At 43.6% G+C, this 24086-nt stretch overlaps 1 protein-coding gene across 1 annotated transcript in view; it reads right to left on the reverse strand.

Moving 5' to 3' along the window:
* SPOCK3 (SPARC (osteonectin), cwcv and kazal like domains proteoglycan 3) overlaps window positions 1-24086 on the reverse strand; it is a 1207618-nt gene that overhangs the window by 447058 nt on the left and 736474 nt on the right. The window contains exon 4 of the mRNA XM_086962399.1: window positions 787-913. Within this exon, the coding sequence (XP_086818525.1) occupies window positions 787-913 (127 nt within the window). The remainder of the gene's footprint in view (window positions 1-786; window positions 914-24086) is intronic.

The following is a 24086-nucleotide window of genomic DNA, read 5'->3' on the forward strand; positions in this document are numbered from 1 at the left end:
GTCCAGCAGTCAAAGTATACACACGTTGCTTCACCCACAGATAGCTTTGCTGCTGCAGGGCGGATATTGTGATCATGGTGTGCAGAGCTTCATATTTTTCCACCTTCACTTCCAAATAGAATCTCAGTTATATGATGTGACAGAGAATATATTAGGAAGGCGAAGGATGGGAAAATGGAAGGATGTGGAAGGAGAAGGAGGGAGGGATGTGCAAGTGCACCGTCTGGACAGTCGAGCAACTATTTTTGGACATGTTTGAGTAGTAAAAAGGGCTTCTCACTGCGTGTGTATTTGTTTTTGCTTATGTGTGTTTTTGTTTTCTAACGCTATGTTTTAAACTATTTTGCATATTTTATACTACGCTTATTTATTTGCATTTATTGTTTCCATTGCTTATGAATTTTTACTGCATTGCAAGAGTGATCAGAAGTGCCCTTAGTCATTATCAAGAGCGGGAATAAATAATAAAATCAAAAATAAAACTGCTTTACTGACGCCCACAAAATAAAAAGGGGAGGTACTTGAAATAGAATGTCACTAAGAAAATATGTAGACAATGTGGATCAAAAGAAGAGTGATCTCCTTCAGAGGGGTGATACATATAAATTTATTTTTGTATGTTTCTTTATTTTCACCTGTTCAGTGATTATGGTCTATACCCAACATCACCTTTTATTTGATACAAATGTTTAGCACCCATGGAATCAAATACATTGCGAGCAACAGTGAATATCCAACATCCCATTGTGCCTAGCAAATTATGGTAATTTTTTTTTTTTTTTTTACCTGCGAGTAGTAGGTGTGGCTGTCAGATCCACACACAGGATTCGTATAAACGATAGGGCACTGTTTGCAGTTGGAAGGTACCCTGCCACTTCTCCAATGTTTATAATTTAAACCAGCTTCTTTCATACTGTAAAAAGAAATATTTAAACATATGAATACAAACGTGTGTCCAATGGCCATGCAAATGTTACTATAATTTTACCATTATGAATTAAATATGTGATGTTGCCAAAAGCAAATATTGAAAACGAATTACAGTAAATTATACTCAACGAAGAGGAGCAGTGTGCTCAAAATCACTCCCATTATATGTGAAATAGAACTATATCTACCGTTCACAATATTATCTACTAATGATATTGGGTTGTGCCCATGTGCTTGAACAGTCTGAGACTAAGAAGAAAGTGGGCCTGATTTACAAAAAATATCCGGATAACTAGTGCAAGCCTAGACAATGCAGAGATTCATGACTGATTATACGAAAAAAACAAACCCACTGGCATAAGCAAGTATATTTCTAAATGTATGCACAAACCACTATGCTCTGGTTGACTATTTATTTACAGAACTACAATTCTCAGAGAAGGCATCTCTAGTTTTATTAAAACCACTTTAACACTAATGATTAAAAACTACCCACAATGGGGTGTGGTTTGCGCCTGAGTGTGATGGCTGCCTGAAGCGCCAGCTCTACACTCCATCCACTTCTATTAAGCGCCCAGCATGCCCATCTCGACCAAAGAAGTGTTCTGCTGAGGGCTATATATGCTGATAATCCACAGCAATACAGCAGACACTTAAAACACCCCTTAGGCTGCCCTCGAGCCAATTTTTGCCCCTGAGCCTCCGACAACATGATCTCCCAAGATGGTGCTGTCATTCTGGAGAGACCTGCGCTGCTGCACCTAGATCTATGATCCACATGCTCCCTCCACATACCTTGACATTGACTTCTACAGCACCACAGCCAAGCTCTGACAGAGATAAGTGCCAACACGCTCACTGCATCTTTACAGCCTCAAGGTCTACCGATACCCCACAGCGACCCATGCTGAGCCACCACTCTTTGCTTGGCAATCACTCGTGGGTCTGAGTCTCTCGGGCATCTGTCCTGCTGCTCTATGATCGCCGCTGCCTGCACTCTCTTTATAATTCCCGGGGGACCCGGGGCCATATCATGCATGCTCACCTCTGCAATTGGCAACAACCTTCCATAAGATGGGGATCTCAACCGTGCTTGTTTCTTCTACTCCTCTATGATCTGTTGTGCAATGTAAATGGAGGCAGCGCCTGATATGCTCAGATTGCATTCTGGTGAGATCTGAATTGGCACACGATATTTCGCACATCCCTCTGAATTCAGTGTTCACATGTCTTGCCACTCGCATCTGGAGACACAGCACCCCTTAGTGCACGCCCTTCTGGAGTGATAGCGCTCGACCTGTCTGCTCTGCACTAAGCGCTATCCATGCATTGGGGCTATACTTGACAGTATCTCCTTTACATCACTGCCCATTGCCTAATACCTTGTGCAGGACGCAAGTCATAATCAAATCTGTGCAAACACCATGTCAAACTCAAGTAGTGGTGCTTTAAACCGGTCTAACTGGTAATCATACAAATGACAATGGAAAGCTAGTGCCTCAGATCCCTGCATAACCGTTGCAGCTTATGCAACAATCAAGGCACTCAAGTCTACTGACATTACTTCTGCCCCACTATACTAATTGTGCTTGGCCCAAGTTCAATCGGACTGTGAGCATTCTTCACTCCATTCCGTGAAGGCTATATCTACCACATTCTCTCATTGCCTACCTGGGCACACTGCGCAGTGCCCTCTGTTTGCTCATTGCATCATGCCTAAATCCGCATAATGGCAGACTACAATGCAGAGAGGCAAAAGACCACAAAGACCACAAGGATAACAAAGCTCCACATAAACACCCCAAATCAGACCCCCCAGTACCAGACTCCCTGATCAAATTCAAAGGGGACAGGTCTGCCAGCATCAAAGCCATCATAAAACCACTAGGGGCAGTCATTGACCAGGTTCAGGACACCAAGTCCAACACTGATGCCATGCATCACGAAATTCAAGCCCTCCACAATGATCTTAAGGGCCTCTCAAATAGACTCTCTGAAGCTGAACCTAGAATCTCTAACTCTTCAGCCCTAAAGCGCATGGACCAATCTTGCTGTTCTGTGAAAATAATTGCAAGAGAACGATTGGAATTTGAAGAATGCACCTATAGAGGGAACCTAAGCATTTTCGGCCTTTCAAAGAATATTGAAAACAAAGCCAACTTTTGCGTTGAGTTTCAGGGGTCATGGATCACTTGCACTTTGGGCCTCATTTTGGAGAAAAGCTTTTAAATAGGAAGAGCTGATAGAATTTCTTCAGGTAGACCCGCAAATGTAGCCGCTGGAAGCTCTGGAAACTCTATGCACCCAAGAAAAATGATCCTCCGCCCTCTATGCTATCACCACACAGAAGTGATTCACTCACACATGAGGAAAGTAAAACAAGCTCAGTGGAATGGGTCCTGCATTATAATAGCTCAGGACTATTCCAAAGAGACTGTCTCCACTAGAAAAGGCTTCCTGGTACTCCTACAATCACTGCCAGACTGTAACATGCCTTTCTCCTTTGCTGGTCCTCATTTTATACAGGGTCAAAGTATTGTTTTTCTCCTTACCAACAGACCTTCAAGCCTTCATGGACACCTACCCTCAAACAGGAATGGACGTTTGAAACAAATCCACTCCTTATTCACTCAATCATCTTTGTCTCCACTGGTGTCCCTCGAATTGATTCTACTCTGGGTACACCTATCCAGCAATACCATCTTCTAATTTCTAGAATGCTTTAAGATACTCAAAACGAACTCATTAGCCCATCTCTTGTATTCCCCATAGAATTAGTCCTTAACGTGTTAGTGTTATAATGGTTGTTAGTTTTGTGTGTTCCCACTTCTGCCATGCTTTATAGGGGTGATCTGATGTTTGGTTCATGTCTTGCCTAAAGTCGCTTTCCACTTGTATTTGTGGTTCCATTAGCAATAGTGCTCATGTAGTACTAGTATTTCTCCAAATCAGGGGTATCTGTTAACATTGACTACATCATATTGTGCCCTAGAGTTTGGGTTTTATTTTTTTGCCTGTTATTTCTTCTTTCTCTCCTTTACACTTCCCATTCTTTCTTCACCCACTTTAGTTTCCCCTATTTTTTTCCCTTTGCTTTATTCAAAGATTTGGATGGCAGGTCTACTCTAAGAATAGCAACTCACTCTGTTATCTCATATAGCTGCGGAGATAGACGTCCACATATTAAGGACTCCTTTCCACGGCATTTACGTGCAGCTATTATTCTCCTTACTGGTCTTCAACTGAACTATATCACTTTGTCTGTCTTGATCACACCTGCACACGCTGGCCTAACAGGCTCTAAGCATCTCTACTTGAGTTCCTACACTGGATCTAGATGGCTGGATTTAGAATTCTCTCATTAAACACCAAGGGCTTCTCACACCATGTAATGGTAAAACTATTGCTGACTGCTGTCACAAATTAAAGGGAGACACACTTTTATTGCAAGAGACCCACATCGAGTCCATCAAAGATGCCAGATTCAATTACCCTTGGGTCTCTGAGACTTTAATTTCCCCAGCAGTAGACAAAATAATGGGGTTATCACCTTGCTTTCCATGAAATTCAAAATAAGTACTCTGTCCCATACACATGACCACAGGGGAACTAGCTAATCACTAGGGTCTCAAGGAAGAACAAAGAATTCGCCATCATAAACATCTATGTCCCTAATGATAACTCAGTGGAATTTTGAAAGGGCTAGGACAAACGCCTTTCAGAAATCCCATAGAAAAAGATTTTCAGTCTGGGTCGGGACTTTTACTTGTCAATGGATGGTCCCTAGATAGACACTCCTCACACAAATTCCCAGGCAGTTGATCCCATAAACAACTGTAAAAACAACACATTGGTCGACACATGGAGGCAGATTAACTTGTCCACATTCTTCTCCTCCCCTCCCCTCATCACACTCTCACTGTCATTAGAGGACAAATCCCTAGTCGCATCATATCCAAATACCAAGATTGAACCTATTATAATATCTGATCATGTGTGTATATTGGTTGACCTTGACCTGGCAGATATCTCTCCTCATCAAAATTCTGGCGCCTCAAGGATGCCCTTCTGGAGGATGAGGCCTCCAAATCCAAAATCATCAATGCAGTAATCCAAATGCTAAAAGAAAATGTACCAGGGGATACTTCTGAAATGATCAGATGCAGTGCCTTGAAAGCTTGTTTTAGAGGCACCTTGATGAACTGGAATGCGGCCAGAAATACCTCATGAATAAACATCTTGCCTTCATAAAAATGGAGATTAAATCCCTGAATGAATCCATCAGACACTCTGCCAGCTCTCAGGGCATCCCAATGATATGTAGCCTACAGTCCGAATATAAATAAATACTCAATAAAGAGCACAAAAATTGATAGATACTGCTGAAGCTGCAAAATCAGTCCATAGGAACAAAGTTAGCAAGGCCTTATCTAATTAACTAAAATACTCTAAAAATAGGACCATCACCTCAGCAATTAAAAACACAGCAGGTGAAACATTTAGATCTCCCCAGGATATACCAGAAGTCTTACATAAATTCTACGCTGACCTATAGATCTCAAAAACAATAATTATTCCGGGAGCGTGTTCTTCATACCTGAAATCATGTACCATCCAGCTAGCCTCACCAGAGGACACATCTCTTCTGAATGCCCCGATTGTCTCTGAGGAGATTACTTTGGCCATTAAGTCATACTGTAGGGAAAGATTCTGAGAAGTTCTATAAAACCTTCTCTGTCGCACTGTCAGATACTCTGCATGACTTCTTTCAATCATATGCCTCCATAGGTAACGTTACTTGCTCGGCCTCCGAGGCTGGAATAGTAGTTACACCCAAAGAAGGGAAAGATCCTGTAGCAGTCAAGAACTGCAGAGCGGTCTCTCTAATCCACATCAATATTAAGCTTTACGCTAAAGTTCTCTCACGAAGAGTGGAGAAGGTAATAGTAAAACTGATCGCCAAATCCCAAACTGACTTCCTGAAAGGCAGACTCTCTGCCAAAAACATTAATGTCTTCTGTCACGCACTTGACAAAGCACTCTCAGCTACCACTCCAGCAGCCGCATTGGCCCTTGACATAGAAATAGCCTTGGATAAAATTTCTTTGATATTCCTGCATGATGCTTTACACAAATTCCAACTCTGCAACGAGTGTATCTGTAGGGTAATGGCATTATATGCATATTCAGTGGCAAAGGTTAGAATCAATGGACACCTGTCGAACTCCTTTCATTTAGCTCAGGGTACTAGAGAGGGATGTTTTCTTTCCCAACTCTTATTTCTATAGATGATTGAGCCCCTACTTTCCTCCCTTAAGCACAATCACAACGATAGAGATGTACACTTTCAATCAGGTAGACAACTGGTTGCGGCCTATGCAGTTGATGCCCTACTCTTCACTGAGGATGCAGATAAGGTCATCCCCCACTATATGACCAAAATCAAAAGTAGTTCCTGGATCTCTGGCTGTACACTCAACCTGACCAAAACAGAGGTCTTCTCTCTGAACATCCATTGTACCTCCTCGATCCTGGGCAACTCCGACCTGAAATGGCAACCAGCATCACTCAAATATTTTGGCATTTGGTTTAGCAAGGACTTGATTACCTCCTTCGCAATTAATGAAAACAAAACAGTGGCCAGAATTAAAGACCTGATAAACTTGTGGTCCCCCAAACACATCACATGGTGGGATAGAGCAGACATGTCCAAAACGATGATCGCAGCCCTGGTTAACTTCCTCTTAAGGACGCTTTCTATAAATCTCTCCCCAGCTGATTTTAAAAATGTGGACATGCAAATTTCAGATTTCCTCTGGAAAGGGAAGAGAGCTAGGATATCCAGCCCCACCCTTAAACTGAATAAATCAAGGGGTGACTTTAACATGCATGGGTTCCCAAATTATCATAAATCCTTTTTAGCAGCGTAGGGCAATTGGTAGCTTAGAGAGGTGAACTGACACTCTCATCCTTGGTTCAAAATCAAATCCAATGTGGATTCCCCCATTCCCCTGTGCTCCATTCCTACTGTCTGTGGCCTTTCAAAGTTAGCCCTAGCCTACTCCCATCCCATACACTCTGAACCAATCTCGGCTCTCCTGCAGGTCGATAAAACTCTCAAAAACCATCTTGCTGAATCCACTCTAGCCTCCCTTTGGCACAACCATAGAATCAAGTTAGAGGAAAGAACAATATTCCAGGAACAGTGGGCTAACAAGGGCCTCAACTTCATTGGAGACTTGGGCATGACCCTGAACCCCATCTCCTTTGCAGATTTGAGTACAAACTAGGATCTCCACCCTATCAAATGTTATAACTTCCTAAAACTTTTAGGGGACATTAGGAAACTACCGAGACCACATACCCTGGACCTCCTCGACCCACTAGCCTATATTAAAAGGATAGGCCACTCAGCATTGCATATCTATAAATTGCTTGACCCCCCTAGGTTAAATCTCTTCAATAACCTTCAATAAATGGTCCCCATATATCTCAGAAGAGCTTGCCTCACATTTTTTAGACGCTACCTGGAATAAAATGTGGCAGGTAAACACTTCCCATTGAAGTACTAATAAGTCACCCCTATGTAGTAGGCCTTTTAGCTTTGTATCCTACCCGCAGAGCATCGCATCTGAAAGTGAGGGATGTAGAAAACGTATGTTAAAATGTCTCTATAGTGACAAGACCTTAAAATGTATTTTCTCTGTGGCAAGCGTAGCTGTGCTATGTAGAAAACCAGAGCACATGTTGAAATAGTATTACTGTATTTTAGCAATGGGTCAAGATAGAAAAAAGCATTATACAATTATTTTTATGGTCAATACAATTACAATTCGATTGTAAACTGGATTGATGATGCATATTAAGGAAAAGTAACTTTTAAAAAGTCACAGTTTCCTTGAATGAAGGTCCAAAAGTCGCATTTGTATTAACTCATCAGCAACCTCTTGCCTGTACTTGGCCTGAATGAGGAGTGAAAGATGAGTGAGATTCCTTCCAGTCGCACACAATAGGTCACTGTTATTGACGCAAACAAGAAATACTGCAAAAGTTGGTTAGGATTACCCCATTTATTATGGAGTGCCTGGTAGTCACCCCATTACCTAGTTGCAGCCAGGCACCCCAAGGTGCGCCTTCAGAACATTTCTGGATCCGGGTAAAAACACCTTCGATAAACAACAACGCCCCTTTCTGCATAGAGAACTGGAAACTTTTTCAACCAAAAACCTGAAAACCTAAGCGTGAACAAACAACTTACCATTTCAACCTTCAGTTCGATGCCTCTAGCTACAATTTCTGTTTTGTACCGTAAAGAGAAGAGATTTTCTTCAGAAAAACAACAAAGTCTCTATTTGGACTAGCACTTAGACTTTGTTTTTGAATTTTTCTAGTTTCAGGCTCCAGCTGAACTAATCAAGTTGGGGTCGTATTATATATAAGGAGCACTTTGCCAGTTTGTGCCATGGCAGTTGGGTATAAACAGGGAAGGTTAGTCTTATTATGGCGAATGCACTGTCCCCAGCTGCAAACTTAAGCTGCCTTATTGGCAGTACATTCAAGTGACGTACGAAGCTGCTGCTTCAAAGCCGCTCTGTGTTTTACAGTGCAAGATGCATGCAGCCGGTACTTTTAAGAGGGGAGAGAGATCCTCTTGTGTGACTGCACCTGCCTGGAGGGGAAAGACTAAGGAGGTCGATAGGACCTCCTTTTTCCCCCCTGAAGGCTGCCCTCAGTAGGCGCAATGAAAGTGCACCACCTTTTTGGAGCAGACGTTAAGTGTGACTCCTAAGGGCATGTTTGCCTCTGTGCCTATGTCTGTAATACAGTGTGGGTGCAGAGGCAAAGTGATTCACTCATTTGCATGGGACCACGCCTCCATGCAAACGAGGAAACACCCTCCCATGAATAACCCTAGGGAGAGTATTTAATTATGCCAGCGGAATGCAGAATTACTTATAAATTCTGCAGCACTACCAGCAGAATTAATCTGCAGTAAATTGTTTCTAAAGAGGACTGGAAGATAGAGCAGTCCCTCTATGATTAAACTTTAATCTGCAGTAGTTTTTAAACATAGAGGGATTGCTTACTCTTCCGGCCTTGTTTAAAAAACACTGCACAGCAGTCCATACCCATCGGCATCCTTACATACTCTGCAGTGATTACTGTACAATATGTAAGGGCACAGAGGGGTCTGCACTGCAGAGTGATATGCAATGGTTTCTAAAGTTTAGAAACAACTGCACACCACTCAACGTGGCACCCTTACATATGTAATAGTATTGAATGGTACTTGAGTGCACTATTTTCTTAGCAAAAAATGAATCATCACATCCATTTTTGGATGTGAGGGTGCATTTTGCGCTAGGAAAATAACACCAAATGCCTACTCTGACAGATGCAGAACTACGCGGAATCTCGCAGACGTTTAATGTCATTCTGAAGAATCAAACTCCATAAATTCCATGTATGCCAGCGGTTTCAGTATTACAGAAGGGGATACATAAGCATACGCTGCCCTTTCTGTAATACCATAGTGCCCCGGAGGCCCACAAAGTGGACTCACATGCTCATTGCCCCCCCTGAGCACAATCTATAATACAGTCCCCGGTAGATTCGAAATGAACCTAGGTCCTAGTCTACTGCAATCATTGGCTACCATTGTCGCTTTACACTTTTTGACATTATTTTTCCTTAAATCTTTAAAAATTCTTATCTCTGGTTCACCTTATTGTATTTTTGTTGTGTTAGTGTCATTTTGTGAATAAATTTGTCTCTACTTTTCTAAATTGGAGTGATATTTTTACTGTGTTGTGTTTTTTGACTTTTTAACTGTACTAAATGCTTTACATGTTTTAGTTAAGTTATGTAGTTCTGGTGTGTATCACCTATATCAATAAAGGAGCTGAGGATTAAATGTCTGAGACCTTTGATTAGAACAAACAGTATATTAAATGTATCACTTCCGGTGAACTCAAATCCACCACAACTAATAAACCACTTTCTCATAATTACCACCACTATTACAGTCATCATAACTACCACCTCTACGATGTTCCCATCCACCCTTGCCACATAACATCCACTCCCATTACCACCAGACTTAGAAACACTACTATTACCACTCTCATCATTACAAACACCACCACCATTACCACCAGCACTACCTTTGCCACCATAATCACTATTATCACCATAATTATCACCACCACCATTACATCATATTAACCACCATTATCACCACCATTGCCAATATCACCACTACAAAAATAAACACTACATCACCACCAACAAAACAACTATTGCTACACCACCATTACCCCCACTATTATCATTATTGCTACAAGCCCAGCATGACAAACACCATTACCACCATCAAAATCACCAACATCACTACCATTGTTACCACCAACTTTATCCTTACGACAGTCATCTCCATAATCACAATAATCAACATCACTCTCATTATCACCACCATCATAACCACCACTATAACCACCACTCCCACAAATGACAACCCACTCATTGAAACAACCAAGACAACCATTATCATCCCCATCACCACCACCATGACCACAATGTTCACAACCACCACTAACACTAATGCCACCACCACAGCCACTATCATCCCCATCACTACTGCATTTGCCATTATTGTCATGACTATCACCACCATGACCATTTGAACTTCTATTACGACCACCAGAACAGTCACCACAAACATCACTACTACTATCACCACTACTACCCCTGCCACCATCACTATTACCACCATGACCAACATCATCACTAATAACATCACTGTTATCAACGCAACATGTTTGTGTTTAATAGCTTTGCCAGTGCTTTTTTCTATAATAATATTTTGCTGTTAGTTTTTTAAATAAATTTGATTTTGAACTGATTTATAGGCCTTTCAATGGAATGATATAAAGAGGAATGTTTTGGCCAAGACTAAACAATCAGATTCAGCAGGACTCATTGTATTATCAAACCTCTAGAGCCCTGTTCAAAGTTAGCCACATTGCTACAATCCCGTTGCTTTGTAAAAGTAAATTTATCAATTGAATATTCTCCCATGAAAGAGAAATGAGCTACAAAATTGTTGATTAAATAGTGCAATATCTTTTAAATTATGGTCGGGTGACAGCTGGGGGTCAGAAACTCCTACTCAGGGGGGTATACTACTGCTTAGCAAAATAAACATTAGCAGATTAATAAAGTGTATATAAATAAAGAAAACAAAATGTAAAATTGAAAATCTTAAAACGTTCTGTAAATGTGAAGTTATCTGACATTGAAGGTTAAACATTAACACGATTTCCTCAGATTGATTGTGGAAGCAGTGCAAGTGTATCAAACAGAATATAGCATGGGTAGCCTCTATTGAATTAAAAAAAAACTCACATATTCACATTACATTTAAAACTTAGATTTTTTTGTATTTGTAAATTTAATTATATATTCCACCCTTTGTGTATTGGATTGATAAATGCTTGTTTCTGGATTTTTTGTGTTATTTTGTGGTTCTAATCATCGAAATTGCTTGGGCCAGGGTCCCCTGAGTCCAACAATAACTCTATGGGGGTCTCCACATTCAAATAATGATGCAGTAGGGTCCTCGGATTCCAGTAATGATTAAGTGTGGGTGCAAAGAAGAGAAAAGGGTTAAAAACCACTGGAGTAGAGTTTCAAACTTCCAGTTCTGGGATTGATGTCTTTGACCTGCTGGTGATGTAGTTCTTGAGGTGGTGGGGGGCCGGGAAGGGCATAGATTGCTTGCATTCAAGGAGAATATGGAACTAGATAACCCACTACAGTATATGGCAAGCCCTTTTCAATAGTAGAATGTAAAATGAATAAGACAGAAATTTGAAAACCTCCCCCCCAAAAAACAGAATAAAATTAACGGAACTAAGGCAAATTTGCTGCACATACTATTTTAATTCACACAAAAGCCCTTTGTATAACAGGGCTCCTGCTGACACACATTTCCATTCCATTATTATTTTATTCTCATTTCTTGCCAGAAACCTTGCTTGGGTGGCTAGTCCTGTGCTCTGGAGCGTTTTGATAAGGCACTTTTTTAGCAATAGCATTTACTTTAAAGTTAGATAAGTCTGCCGTAAGTGACCAGAATATTTAGTTATTAAATGCATCTTTAGAAAAATGCTCTCATAAAAAAAGCTACTGGGGTCATTTTGTCGCACCGGAATTACCGATAAATGTTCTGCTGCTACTCTATTGTCAGTTTTGAGAACAGAATTCATCGAGGTTCAAGAGAGTGGTTTTACCCGCATATTATTTTTACAATAACATTTGATCTCTTGCTCACATTGCCACCAGTCTTCTATCAGCTCACTAATTACATTTTTCCACTTTTAAGTAACCTGGGGGAATATTTACAAGGGAATGGCGAAGAGTGGCATTAAGCAAACATTCCTAATGCCACGCTCCGCCATTCTGAAAATGCAGGGATACACAGTATATTCAATGGTATGGCACATCCCTGGCACTAAACTCAGCTGCCTAGTGCTAATGCAGGCACCTTTGCACAATAGTGTAAAGGTGCCTGCGTTGAGCGAATGATTGTTTATGTGCAGCAAGGCATATCTTCTAGCACATAACCAATCCAGAATGGCGAATTATAACTTCTATGTGTGCTGAATTGTGCAGCACACATAGAAGTTGCAAATCGTCATTTTTTAAATGATTGTTTATGTGATGTAAGGGGCACCTTCTTGCACATGAGCAGTCATTCATGAGGATTTGCTGTTTCTATGTGTGCTGAACAATGCAGTACACATATAAATAGCAAAAACGAGGAACCATTAAGCATTTCTCCTTGTATTACCATGTTAAGACCAGGTTTCAATGTTGACGCTGCCTCCTATTTACGCTACCCCTGTAAATGGGGGGTAGCGTCAAAATCAATGGGTGTTGCAGCGGAATGCCTACCCAACACCCATTGCAGGCCCCTTTCACGCTAAGTGCAGCGTGAAAGGTGGCCCTATTTGCAAGGCGGCATTAAGCCACGTTAAGTGGCTTATTCCCGCCTTGTAAATAGGGGTAAAGGGTTTATCGTCCTAAAAAGTGATGTTCCTGTGTTGATAGGGACCTGCAAATATGCCAACTGGTTTGAAATATTTCCGTAGTTGTTCTGAACTGTATCACTGAGGTGGAGGGAGTTTACCTTTTATTGGTTAGATTATTTGGGGCTTCTCTCTTCAAGCCAGTGGCCTTTTTCGCCTGTTTATAATTTGAACGTGATTTCCTGTGCTTGCCACACCTCATGCCCATCCCAGATTACAAATTGCACCATGCCTCTTTCTGCATATGTTTTAGACCTGGCATCTTTGGCGTGGTTTCCCCTGTCTTTTTGCCTCTGCCTCCTGTATTTTTGACACAATTTTACAGGTGTGTGATACATCTGGTGTAAATACTTGAAATGTACCAGCCTTAAATTACCATTTGGCGTTAACATTCTAATTAAATCACAAGACATGTGCCATTCTCCCTCTGATAGAGGTGTTTCTAGAACTGAACTCCATCTTTCTCTTGCATCATGTGCATTACCATGCATCTCAGTTTGCGCTACAGTATAGAGACGGGATGTGTGGTATTCTTAGTAACAAGTATCAGTTGCCATGTGTCAAGTTGTGGTGGTTCATCTGGGTAGGAGGGATATCATTTTTTGACCGCTTCCTGCAATCTAAAGTGAGTGAAGCAAAATAGTAAAGTCTGATTCTGTACATACGACAGTTCTTGCATGGTGATGAATTTCCCGTCTTTATAGAGGTCTCCTAATGTGTCCAGTCCTACCTGCTGCAATAGTCCCATGCCCACCCTTTCGTTGGTGACCGATATTTCAGAGTGAAAATGGAGTGATTGAGCCGGCGCATATAATGGTAATTTGTTTGCCAGCCTTCCAAGTCTATGCCATGCGTTAATCGTAGCGTCAATAGTATTAATATCTTTATCATGTAAAGGCTGTCGTTTGTGAGTGATGATTGCCGTCAGTGGTATGGACAGTGCATCTCCTTCCTCTACAGCTGTGTGTGTGAGGTATGGGATTGGGTGGTACCAGTATGTGGCATATTGTGCTTGTGCACAGAGGTAATATAGCAAAAAATCTGGAACACATAACCCTCCTTTGGAATATGGAAGTGTTAATGTGCGGAATCCAACACGCGCCTGCTTGCCCGCTGAAATCAGCCTGGTCACTGCTGAAGTGATGCGTCTGAAAGCCTCCCCCGGTGGGGGAATTGGGATGTTATTGAATAAGTAAAGGAGTTTGGGTAATATGACCATTTTAACAATTGCTATGCGGTCAGCCATTGATAATGGTAGTTGTATCCAGCGATTCCCCTTTTCTTTGATTGAAAGCAATGTTCTACCATAGTTAGTTCAAATAACAATAGCTGGGTCTCTATGATACCATATTCCTAAGTATTTGATGGGATCCTCCTGTCATTCCAATGGGAAGTCAGTAGCGTGTGGCGACGTGGTGTCAGTGAGTGGAATAACGGATGATTTGTCCCAATTGATCTGGAGTCCAGAGTGTCCTCCAAATTTGATATACTCCCTCAACAAGGGTGCTAAATGAATCTTGGGATCTCTAACATACAGCAGCATGTCATCTGCATATAATGATATGTGCAGTGGTCTGCTTGGGAATTGTAGTGCAGATGGATGGTGATTTTATCGTACTTTGCATGCTAGAGGTTCCAGGGCCAGGGCAAATAATAGGGCGTGCCACGCTCTATCGGTATTGCATCGGAGGTATAGCCATTAATTCGTATCCGAGCGACTGGCTGTGTGTATAGTAGCTTGACCCACTGGACGAACATCGGTGGGAAGCCCATCCTGTTTAGCACTGTTATAAGGTACGTCCATTCAATGGAGTGAAACGCTTTGGCAGCATCTAACATTACTACCACAGCTTTAGCACTCGGTATTAAATAGTGGGACAAGGCGAACAAGGTTCGGGTGTTATGGGTGGTCGTTCTTGACGGTATAAAACCAGATTGGTCTGGAAGGACCAGGTTCGTCATAAGGGGTTGTAGACGCGTTGCAAGTATTTTAGCTAAGATTTTTGAGTCCACTTTTGTGAGGGATAAGGGGCGATATGAGTCGCAAAACTCTGGATCTTTGGACGGTTTTAACAGTGCGATCACCATCGCTTCTCTTAGGGTCGGTGGGAGTATGCCTTTGTCAAATGCATCCCCAAACATGGCAACTAGATGAGGGGCTAGTAAGTCAGCATAGTGTTTATAAAACTCACATGTAAACCTGTCGGGTCCTGGAGCTTTGCCATTCGGCAGGGACTTAATGACGTCAGTAACTTCCTCCACTGTGATCGGGAGTGAGAGATATGCCCTCTGTGTGTCCGAAAGCCAAGCAATGGCACACATCTTCAAGGTATTTGAATATTTCTTCAGGTGTCGTGGTGAGCTGTGTTTTATAGAGCGCGCTGTATGTTGTAACAAATTCTCTCAGGATATCTTGGGGTTCTGTGCTTATGACTCCCTGTTCACCGCAGATTTGTAAAATCACCTGAGATCTTCGCCCCTCGCATATTCAGGCCGCTAATACTCTGCCGGGTCTTTCCCCTCCTCCTCAAAAGCGCGGGCTCTGGGTTGTCTGTGTATATATTTGACCTCGTCTTCTGCAAATGTGTGATATTCAGTGAGTTCCGTTCCGATTTCTCCCAAACATGCTGTGTCTTGGGTCAACTCGTATTGGCGTTCCAATGACCGTAGTTTTGTCTTACAGTGTTCTAACTGTGCCCTAATGTCACGCAATATCCCTACCGTGGTGCTAATACACCCCCCTCGTAATGTGGCTTTAAAAGCCTCCCACAGTAGATTTGGATCCTCTGTCGATTTTTCATTGAGCTGGAAATAGTCTTTGATCGCCTCAGCAATAGTATTGTCGTACAGTGAGTCTGTAAGTGCGGTGGCGTTGAATCTCCAGCTGAATGGAGGTGGTGTGTAATGTGGTATTTTGAGGGTCAGTACGATTGGATTGTGATCAGATAGGGATTTGGGCATGTGCTTAATGTTCGTAGTCCATAACAACGCACCTTTGTCGCCTAGCCAATAATCTATATGGGACCAGCTGTTGTGGGCAAGGGATGTGTGTGTTGCTTCACTAGCGTCTGGATGCCTCGTCCTCCATATATCATGTAATTGTAAATCTGCCATCATGTCTAGTACTTTTCTATGCGGTTTTGTCGTCGTCCCCGATCTATCTGCTCGATCATTGAGTGCTAGGTTCAGGTCTCATCCCCATAGCAGAACACTGTCCAGTCTGTCATGTAGATGTTGCCACAGTTCATGATAGAATTCAGGAGCGTCAACGTTCGGTCCATATGTGTTAATAAGGTTGATCTTATGCCTCCTCAGCACCCCCGTTACTCTCACGTATCTCCCTTGCCTATCATTTATGATGTTTTTAATGTGAACGTTTGTACCCTTTTTTACCAGGATTGAGACGCCTCTGGCATATGAGGAGTATGTGGAATAATGTGCGGTCTCTGCCCATTTTTGGCCTATTCGGGTATGTGCGGTCGGAGCTATGTGAGTTTCCTGCATCAATGCAAGGTCTATAAGCCATCTAGCCAGGCAGGCAAACATTTGTCGTATCTTTTTCGGATTGGCAAAACCTCTTATGTTTCTTGTGAGCATATTTAATGTGGATCTACCTGGTACCTCATGAGTCATGTCTTATCTGAATGAGAAAGCATAAGAGTGTTAATATGGTGTAACTGCTGTCCGTTTCGTGTGTAGGGCCAAGTATGTGCACTCATTAAACATAAATCATTTCGAAACAGTGTACCTTGAGTCTCAGCAATGCTTCTCAAGTGCCATGGCCTAAAAACAGCAACATTCCCCCCGTCCCTCCACCCCCCTCCCACATCAGCAGCCCAATCCTGCTGAAGCCACAATACCCCTTTAAACTTCAGAAACCTCATAAACCTCATAAACCGTGTGGGTAGTACCCATGTAGGGGTCCGCCTAGGGCCCACTTCACCATCCAGTGTATGGATGTGGGCAGATCATCATTTGGTTACACGCACTCATTACATACATAACCAAAACCTAGGACATCACGCCTTGTAGGGAATGGGCGTTGCCTCAAATCTATGGCTATCTTCATTTTAGCAAAGGTTAAATATAATACACTGTTGCAGCAGTGTACATTCTCTAGTACTTGGGATATGCTCAGTGCTCTCATGCTATTAATTATTGGAGTTGTGACAAGGCCCCAACAAGGGTGGTGGCCAGGACCCTGCTCGAACCTCTAGGCTTTAGGTGAACAATAATGTTAGTTACCGGCATCAGGCTGAGCATAGCATCATTTACATTAATGGTTGAAATAGCATATTATGGCTTATTTGTCCCTCAAGTCTGCATGAGAACGCTAGTTAATCTTGTGTATGCATGAAGATTTGCAGGTCTGTACAGTTCTCAATACTGGGGCAGTCTTTTATGATCAGATGAGACATTCGCTTAGTATTTTAGTAGCCAGACAGACTCCCTCAGTCTCCTGTCTATACACATTGCATAGTGTAAGTGTAGCAAATTGTTCCATTAGGTAGTCTAATATGAAGTCAGTTTGCCAATGTGGAGCTATGAGCGGTGGGTAGGAGATCGTGGTATTCTTTTGGGTAGCATGTGCCCTGTTGTCCATTACAAAACCACTTAGTGCCTTTCAATGCACAACTCACCTTGTATTACCTTTGCACAGCTTACCACTCATGGACCATTTGTGTCTGGCTCGTCCTGTTTAGAAGAGTCGTAGACCAATCAGGTTTGTGACAGTTCCAATATGTGCTCTCTTAGCCCTGCCATACACCTTCTTTCATCCTGTATCTCTCTGATTCGTGCGATTGGTCAGCTTGTTTACTTTCCTTACGTTGTTTCCCAATTTTTTAAGGAAGTCCTGTGCTGCCTTCGGTGTAGAGAGGATCGTGGACTTGCCATCCCAGTTGATCTTCAATCGTGCAGGATATAGCATTGCATAGTCTATTTGCATGGTTCATAGTTTAGCCTTTACATTTGTAAATTACTTGCATGCCTGTTTTACCGCCATGGTGTAGTCAGGGTAGAATTCAAATTTGTTGCCCTGATGGGTCACCTGCTGTTTTTCTCTCACCATCCTCAATATACAGTTACGATCCCGATAGTTTAAAATTCGGGCCACTATAGGCCTTGGTGCCGCTCCCGGGGGCTCGCTCCACTATGAACATCGGGGATAGTTGTTCTGCGCCAAAGATTTCCCGGCACAGATCCTCTACATAGTTTTCCATTGCGACCCGTGTTCGTTGACTCCGGGACACCTGCTATGCGGACGTTATTGCGGCGGGAGCGTGCTTCCAAATCTTCGGCCTTGTTTTTTATTACTTCCAGCACCTTCTCCATGCCATCACATTTAGTAGTATTTGCTTGCGCCTCACCTTCCACCGCCGACAGTCGAGTTTCAGCTTCATCGAGTCTCTCCCCTTGTCTGTCCAGCTTTGTTGCTATGCTGTCCACTCGAGTAGTGAGGTGGTCCTGTTTACCATTAATATCTTGGAGACTTGTTTGAATAGCTTTCAGAATGGAGTCCATGTTGGGCTCCGCCGCTCCGTCCGTTTCCACATCAGTGTCAGATTGGGTCGATGGCCCTCGAACTGATCTTCGTGCCTCAAAAGTCAATTTTGGCTGCTGCTTATCTGGTTTCCCCATCATGCTCAAATGTGGGCCATTGAAGGATGTGCATTGGAGCAATATCAAATTGCAAATGGTGTTGCTGTTCGCGCCTAACCGCTCGCCGCACCGATGAAGCACTGCGGTTACATTATGAGGGATCGGATGTAGGCCAAAGACTTTTAATCCGTGGCTGAGGATTTGGCGCGGTGGCGCACGTGGCGGGCTGCAGTCAGTAATTAGTTACACACTGCTCATTGTTAATGGTGTGTGCGCTCCCGCTGAGTTATCCATGATGGCGAGGACTCTGGGCTCAGCTACCGTTTGTTTCCAACCCGCGGCAGTGTAGTTTGCTCGACAAAATGGCCGCTCCCAACCCCCCCTGTGGATGTCCTCACCGTATAGTAATCAGCAATAATGCACCACCATAATTATAGGTCACAGCTGACACAGACTTAGAGTTGCACGTTTAAGGCATTCTGCGCACATCATTATCCGTGAGGCAGGTTATCCTTCCAGGCGCTGCAACAGAATTCAGATAGCTGGCAGAATTTGGCTAACCGGGGGAATTTCTTGAACCGTTCACCCGGGGAGCAGCCTCCGCATCTAAGTGTTGTGTTTTTATATGGCGTATTGAGGCGGTATGCAAGCAGGGACGCTTGGGCATGCATGTCTTAGCGTGTAGCAGTCTTATGGCGCATCGCAGAAGAGCATATCTCCAGTTCGACATTGTGAGAGAGCAGTGGGCGCCGCCATCTTGTTCCACTGTGTTTTCTCGTACAGCTCATTGTCAGTTTTAGCCACACATTCCCAAAATCATAGTGCAAGGCTGCAAATCGCACTCACCTCTGGCCATCACATGTCCATTCTGTACCATTTCGCCACCGTTGCTGGTCATGGTCACTGGGAGACTCATTTATCGGGCTCCGTTTACTCTTCAGTTTTCGGCCGCCATCTTGTTGTTCACCTGTTGCAGTGCTCGGCTACCTCGGGGTGATTTTCCCCGTTATTCACCGGCCAACTCACTTCCAGTGTCGCACATTGCCTGCCCAGCACCTTCCGACGTCCTTTTCTGTGGTCGGTTACATGTAAGGTGCCGTGTTTACGCTACTTGAGATCGGGTCTGAGTTCTGCCCGGCGTAGCTGTCTCAAATGTCAGCCATTCCGCTGTGCGCCCTCTAGCGCCCCTCATGCTGCAGCAAAAGTTGAGATCATCGCAGCACCTGTTGCCACTGCCAGAGTCTTTGCATCCTTTGCTTGAGGCACGCACCAGTCCGGTGCGGGAAGATTACCATCACTGCGAGAATCGTCACAGAGCCTGTCGTCACTGGGTAGGATCATCGCACCGCTTGCTTGCGGACCGCATCAAGTCGCTGTGAGAGTCGTTGCAGAGCCATCGCATTGAGGGGCCGCGAGAGGAGAAGATCGACGATGAGCCGTGCATTGTCGCCGCACCGGAGATCATCGCCGGCCTGAAGATAGTCGCATCGTACCTTTTGTGAGCGGCTTCCACCTAAACCTGTGCACCGGAATCCAGGCAAGGTATCACATCCCTCCCCATACAGACCGGAGTCATTGCAACATGCAAGCTACGTCCAGCAGGGTTGTCGCATCGCCTTTCCCGGGTCTCAGGAGTGACGCATCGCTTGCTTGTCAATGCTACAGCTTTTCACTTGGAACTTTTGTCGCATCTAAAGGTACTGTTGGCTAAAACGTAACGCAACTGTGGATTATTATAGCGCAACCTTAAGAATTCATTTGAAACCATATTCTTGAACTGTGTATGTTGGATTTTTGTTGTTTTGGTCTTGTGTAGTTATGATTAAATACCTTTATTTTTCTAAACTGTTGTGGAGTCAGTTTGTGGTGTTATCACTGTGTTACTGTGAGTGTTGGTACAAATACTTAGCCGTTTGCTCGTGCCAAGCTACCAAGTGGGTGAGCAGGGATTATCTAAAAGTGCATCCTTCTTACCCTGACTAGAAGCAAGGGTCCCTATTTGGACAGTGGTACCTACCTCTACCAACTAGAGACCCCCAGTTCTAAAAATGTGCAAGACTTTTTTACACGAGCAGAGCATATTAATCATGCAATATCCCCTTTTTAATAATGCATACTTTTTCTAACTTTGAGCTCACAGATTGCAAAATGGATCGGATAAATAATCGAAGCCGCTGTTCACATAATAGGAAATGGATTTGTCACTTTTGTTTATTTTAAAGAAATTCCTCCTTAGTTTACATTTTCAAAGTGCAGATATTCGTCCGTTCTTCTTTTAATCTAGTCAATCTCAAGCAAACATTTTACATGAGTCAATGTGACGAGTGTTTGCATTTGTACAAAATATATTTTGTTCTATATTCTCCACTACAAGGAACAGCCGCGGCCGCTGCAGGTAAGAGTGGTGGGGATTTCGAGAGATGAGGCTAAATTAATTATTTATGTTATTTTCCCTTGTGGTCATCTCTCGAAATCCCACCCCAGCCAGCACCACCGCTCTTACCTTCAGCGGCCGCTGACAGGGAATATATTTTTTTCCTGTGAAGAAGCCTTTCTCCTACACTGTTTCTTTTCCCATCCTAGAAATGAACTTGCGCATGCTTTTGGAAAGAGTATTTATACATGTTGTTCCAGGCTGCAAAAGACCACAAAATGGTTGTGAATATGAACGTTCTAACAAATTTGCGTTTTTGCTCTGTATCTTGTACACTCCCCTGTCGCAACCTACTTTTCCTTTAGTGCATCACCTAATGGCCTGGGGCAAACTTGTTTAGTCCTTTGAGATCAACACAAGGGTTAAAACTTTAGCAGCCCTTACCTATGCATCTGAAGCTTCACCTTCCTTCGATTCATTTTCAGACTATTAATCTTATGAAACACTGTTAGAATTGTTTTTCTAGTTGGCAGAGTTATGCTCCATTTCCATGTAGGGACCACCACTCAAGTCAGGTTAAGTCAGATGTACAACCTAAATGAACCTGTGCTCTCCCTATGGTAGCTTGGCACAGAGCAATCAGGCATAACATAAGAGGCATTGTGCAAAAGTATTTGTGCAACACATTAATTACAGTAACACAGTGAAAGCACCACAAGAAGACTCCACACTGGTGTAGAAAATCAAAGTATCTTTATCTTGTTAATACAGGACCAACACAATGAAAATTATGAGAATTCAGTCATTACTTCATGAGTTAAGCACTATTAACCCCTTCCATGCTGGTGACGGAACCGCTCCATCACTAGCCTCGGTAGCGCTGTGCTGGTGACGGAGCGGTTCCGTCATGGCCCATTCGGCACGTCTGCGTGGCACGTTCTAATGAGCGGGCGGGGCCGTGCTGGAACCGCTCTGTCACAAACACAGCGCGCCCGAGGCTCATGATTGAGCGGTTCCGTCAGGAGCATGGGAGCACCGCGCGCCCCCCCCCGCCCTGCCCCCTGGCGCTGCGGCGGAATTGCCACCGCAGCAAAGGTATTAAGCCCATGGCTAGCAGCACAAGCAAGTGTCAAACATGCGAAACAAATAGGCTTTGGGTCACTCTTTTACAGTTATGTGTGTTTTAAGATAAAACAGTGACCCAATGCTAGCAGCACTAGTGCATGTTAGTGACAGTTAAATGCGCCTCCATGCTGTGGCAACACAGTATTTGCACTTCAACTGCGATTGTTTGAATGTGGAGCACCTGGGACCGGTAACTTAAGGAATCTGCACCGGTCAGTAATATAGGACCCGCTGTTCCGCGTACCTGGATTCCAGCTCAGACAGCCGAGCTCTTGCTGCCCCGGTTCACAACCTGCAAAGACAGAAGGCTTTCCGAGTTGGGAGGTGGGTCTTTGGCATGCATACTGAGTAAATAGCAGACATAGGAATGGCTGTGGCAGAGCCCCGGGGTTACCAGATGTGGCAGCCTCTCCTTTTAGTTGGTCCATCTTTTGGGGATAATTGGCGAAGCTGACATCAGCGAGCAGTACAGAATCCTGTGATGCAGGCTAGTTACTACATCATGGGAGAAGACCAGGATCACCAGGGCAACGCTGCAGCCATACTCTCATGCTTCTCTCAGCGCTGAGGCATCCGAGAGCTCAAATGAACGGGGATTTTGATCGGTGCTTCGGTGCAGTCGTTCTTGGTTTGATACCTGTAGGTCAAACAGCATATAGCTCAACCCTCGTAAACCACTTTTACCAGTTGGGGAGGATTAAAGTCTTTTCTGGTCCTGAGACTTCGTAACAGGGGAAAGCCAACAAGCCATTGGAGTTTCTTGAGGTGCAAGAGGCAGCAGGCCAGCACAGCAGAGCACGTTGCAAAGTGGATGTCCATCCAGATAGCACAGCAAACAGCAGGCCAACAAAGCTGAGCCGTCCCTCCTGGCAGCGCAGCTCCTCTTCTTGGTAGAATCTCCTCAGGCCCCGAACGAGGACTGAATTGGGGGTGTCGGGATCCAGTACTTATACCCAAATGTGCCTTTGAAGAGGGGGAAACAACAAAGAGGCCTTTGAACCTCACAAGGTCCCTGCCCTTCCTTCCCTGGCTCCAGACGCAATACATTGGAGTATGCAGCTCTTTGCATGGGAACAGGCACGCCCTATTCAGGAGCAAGTGCCTTCTCCTCCCTCCAAATCTACCTCAGGTAGGCCCATCAGCCTGGTGACGGGCCATCAGGATGCAAATGTCACAACCCAACTCCCTTTTTGTGACTGTCTACAGGCAATGCACAAAGCCCAGCTGTCACCCCACTCCAGACGTGTATTCAGAGACAGGCGCAGGATAATTAAAGTAAGAAAATGCCAACTTTCTAACAGTGGCAGTTTCAGGTTTGCAATTTAAAAAACAACTTTACTAAAAAGCGTGTTTTAAACTGTGTATCCAAATTCACCAAATGACAAATTTTTATCTTTCCCCAGGTTGAAATTACATCTATGAAATCAAAAAGGTGGCCCCAATGTTGAACGATGGGAGGGATAGGCCTTGCTGTAGTGAAAAACAAATTTGAGAGTATTTCACTACCAGGGCATGTACTAATCAAAAGTACATGTCCTACTTTTTAAATACCCTGCACTTTGCCCCTAGAGCTGTCTAAGTCCTAACCTAGGGGTGCTTATATGTAATAAAAAAGGAAGGTTTAGGACTTGCAAGTAGGTTAACTTCTTGGGTCGAAATGGGAATTTAGAATGCGCACACAGGCTCTGCAGTAGCAAGCCTGAGACATGTTTAAAGGGCTACTGAATTGGGTGTCACAATTTGTGCTACATGCCCACTAGAAGCCTTTAATTTACAGGTCCTGGGCACATATAGTGCACTTTACAAGGAACGTATAAGAAAATTAAATATGGAGAAGAACATAGAGAGACCATCAGCATTGGCCTGGTCTGTTCCAGGACAGTGTTCAACCGTAAAGTCCATTCCTTTTAGAATTTTAGATTCTCACCCCTAATCTGCATTAACCATCTGTGGCCCATGGTCTGTCT

This window comes from Lissotriton vulgaris, chromosome 3_1 (genome assembly GCF_964263255.1).
Source record: "Lissotriton vulgaris chromosome 3_1, aLisVul1.2, whole genome shotgun sequence".
Classification (NCBI taxonomy): domain Eukaryota; kingdom Metazoa; phylum Chordata; class Amphibia; order Caudata; family Salamandridae; genus Lissotriton; species Lissotriton vulgaris.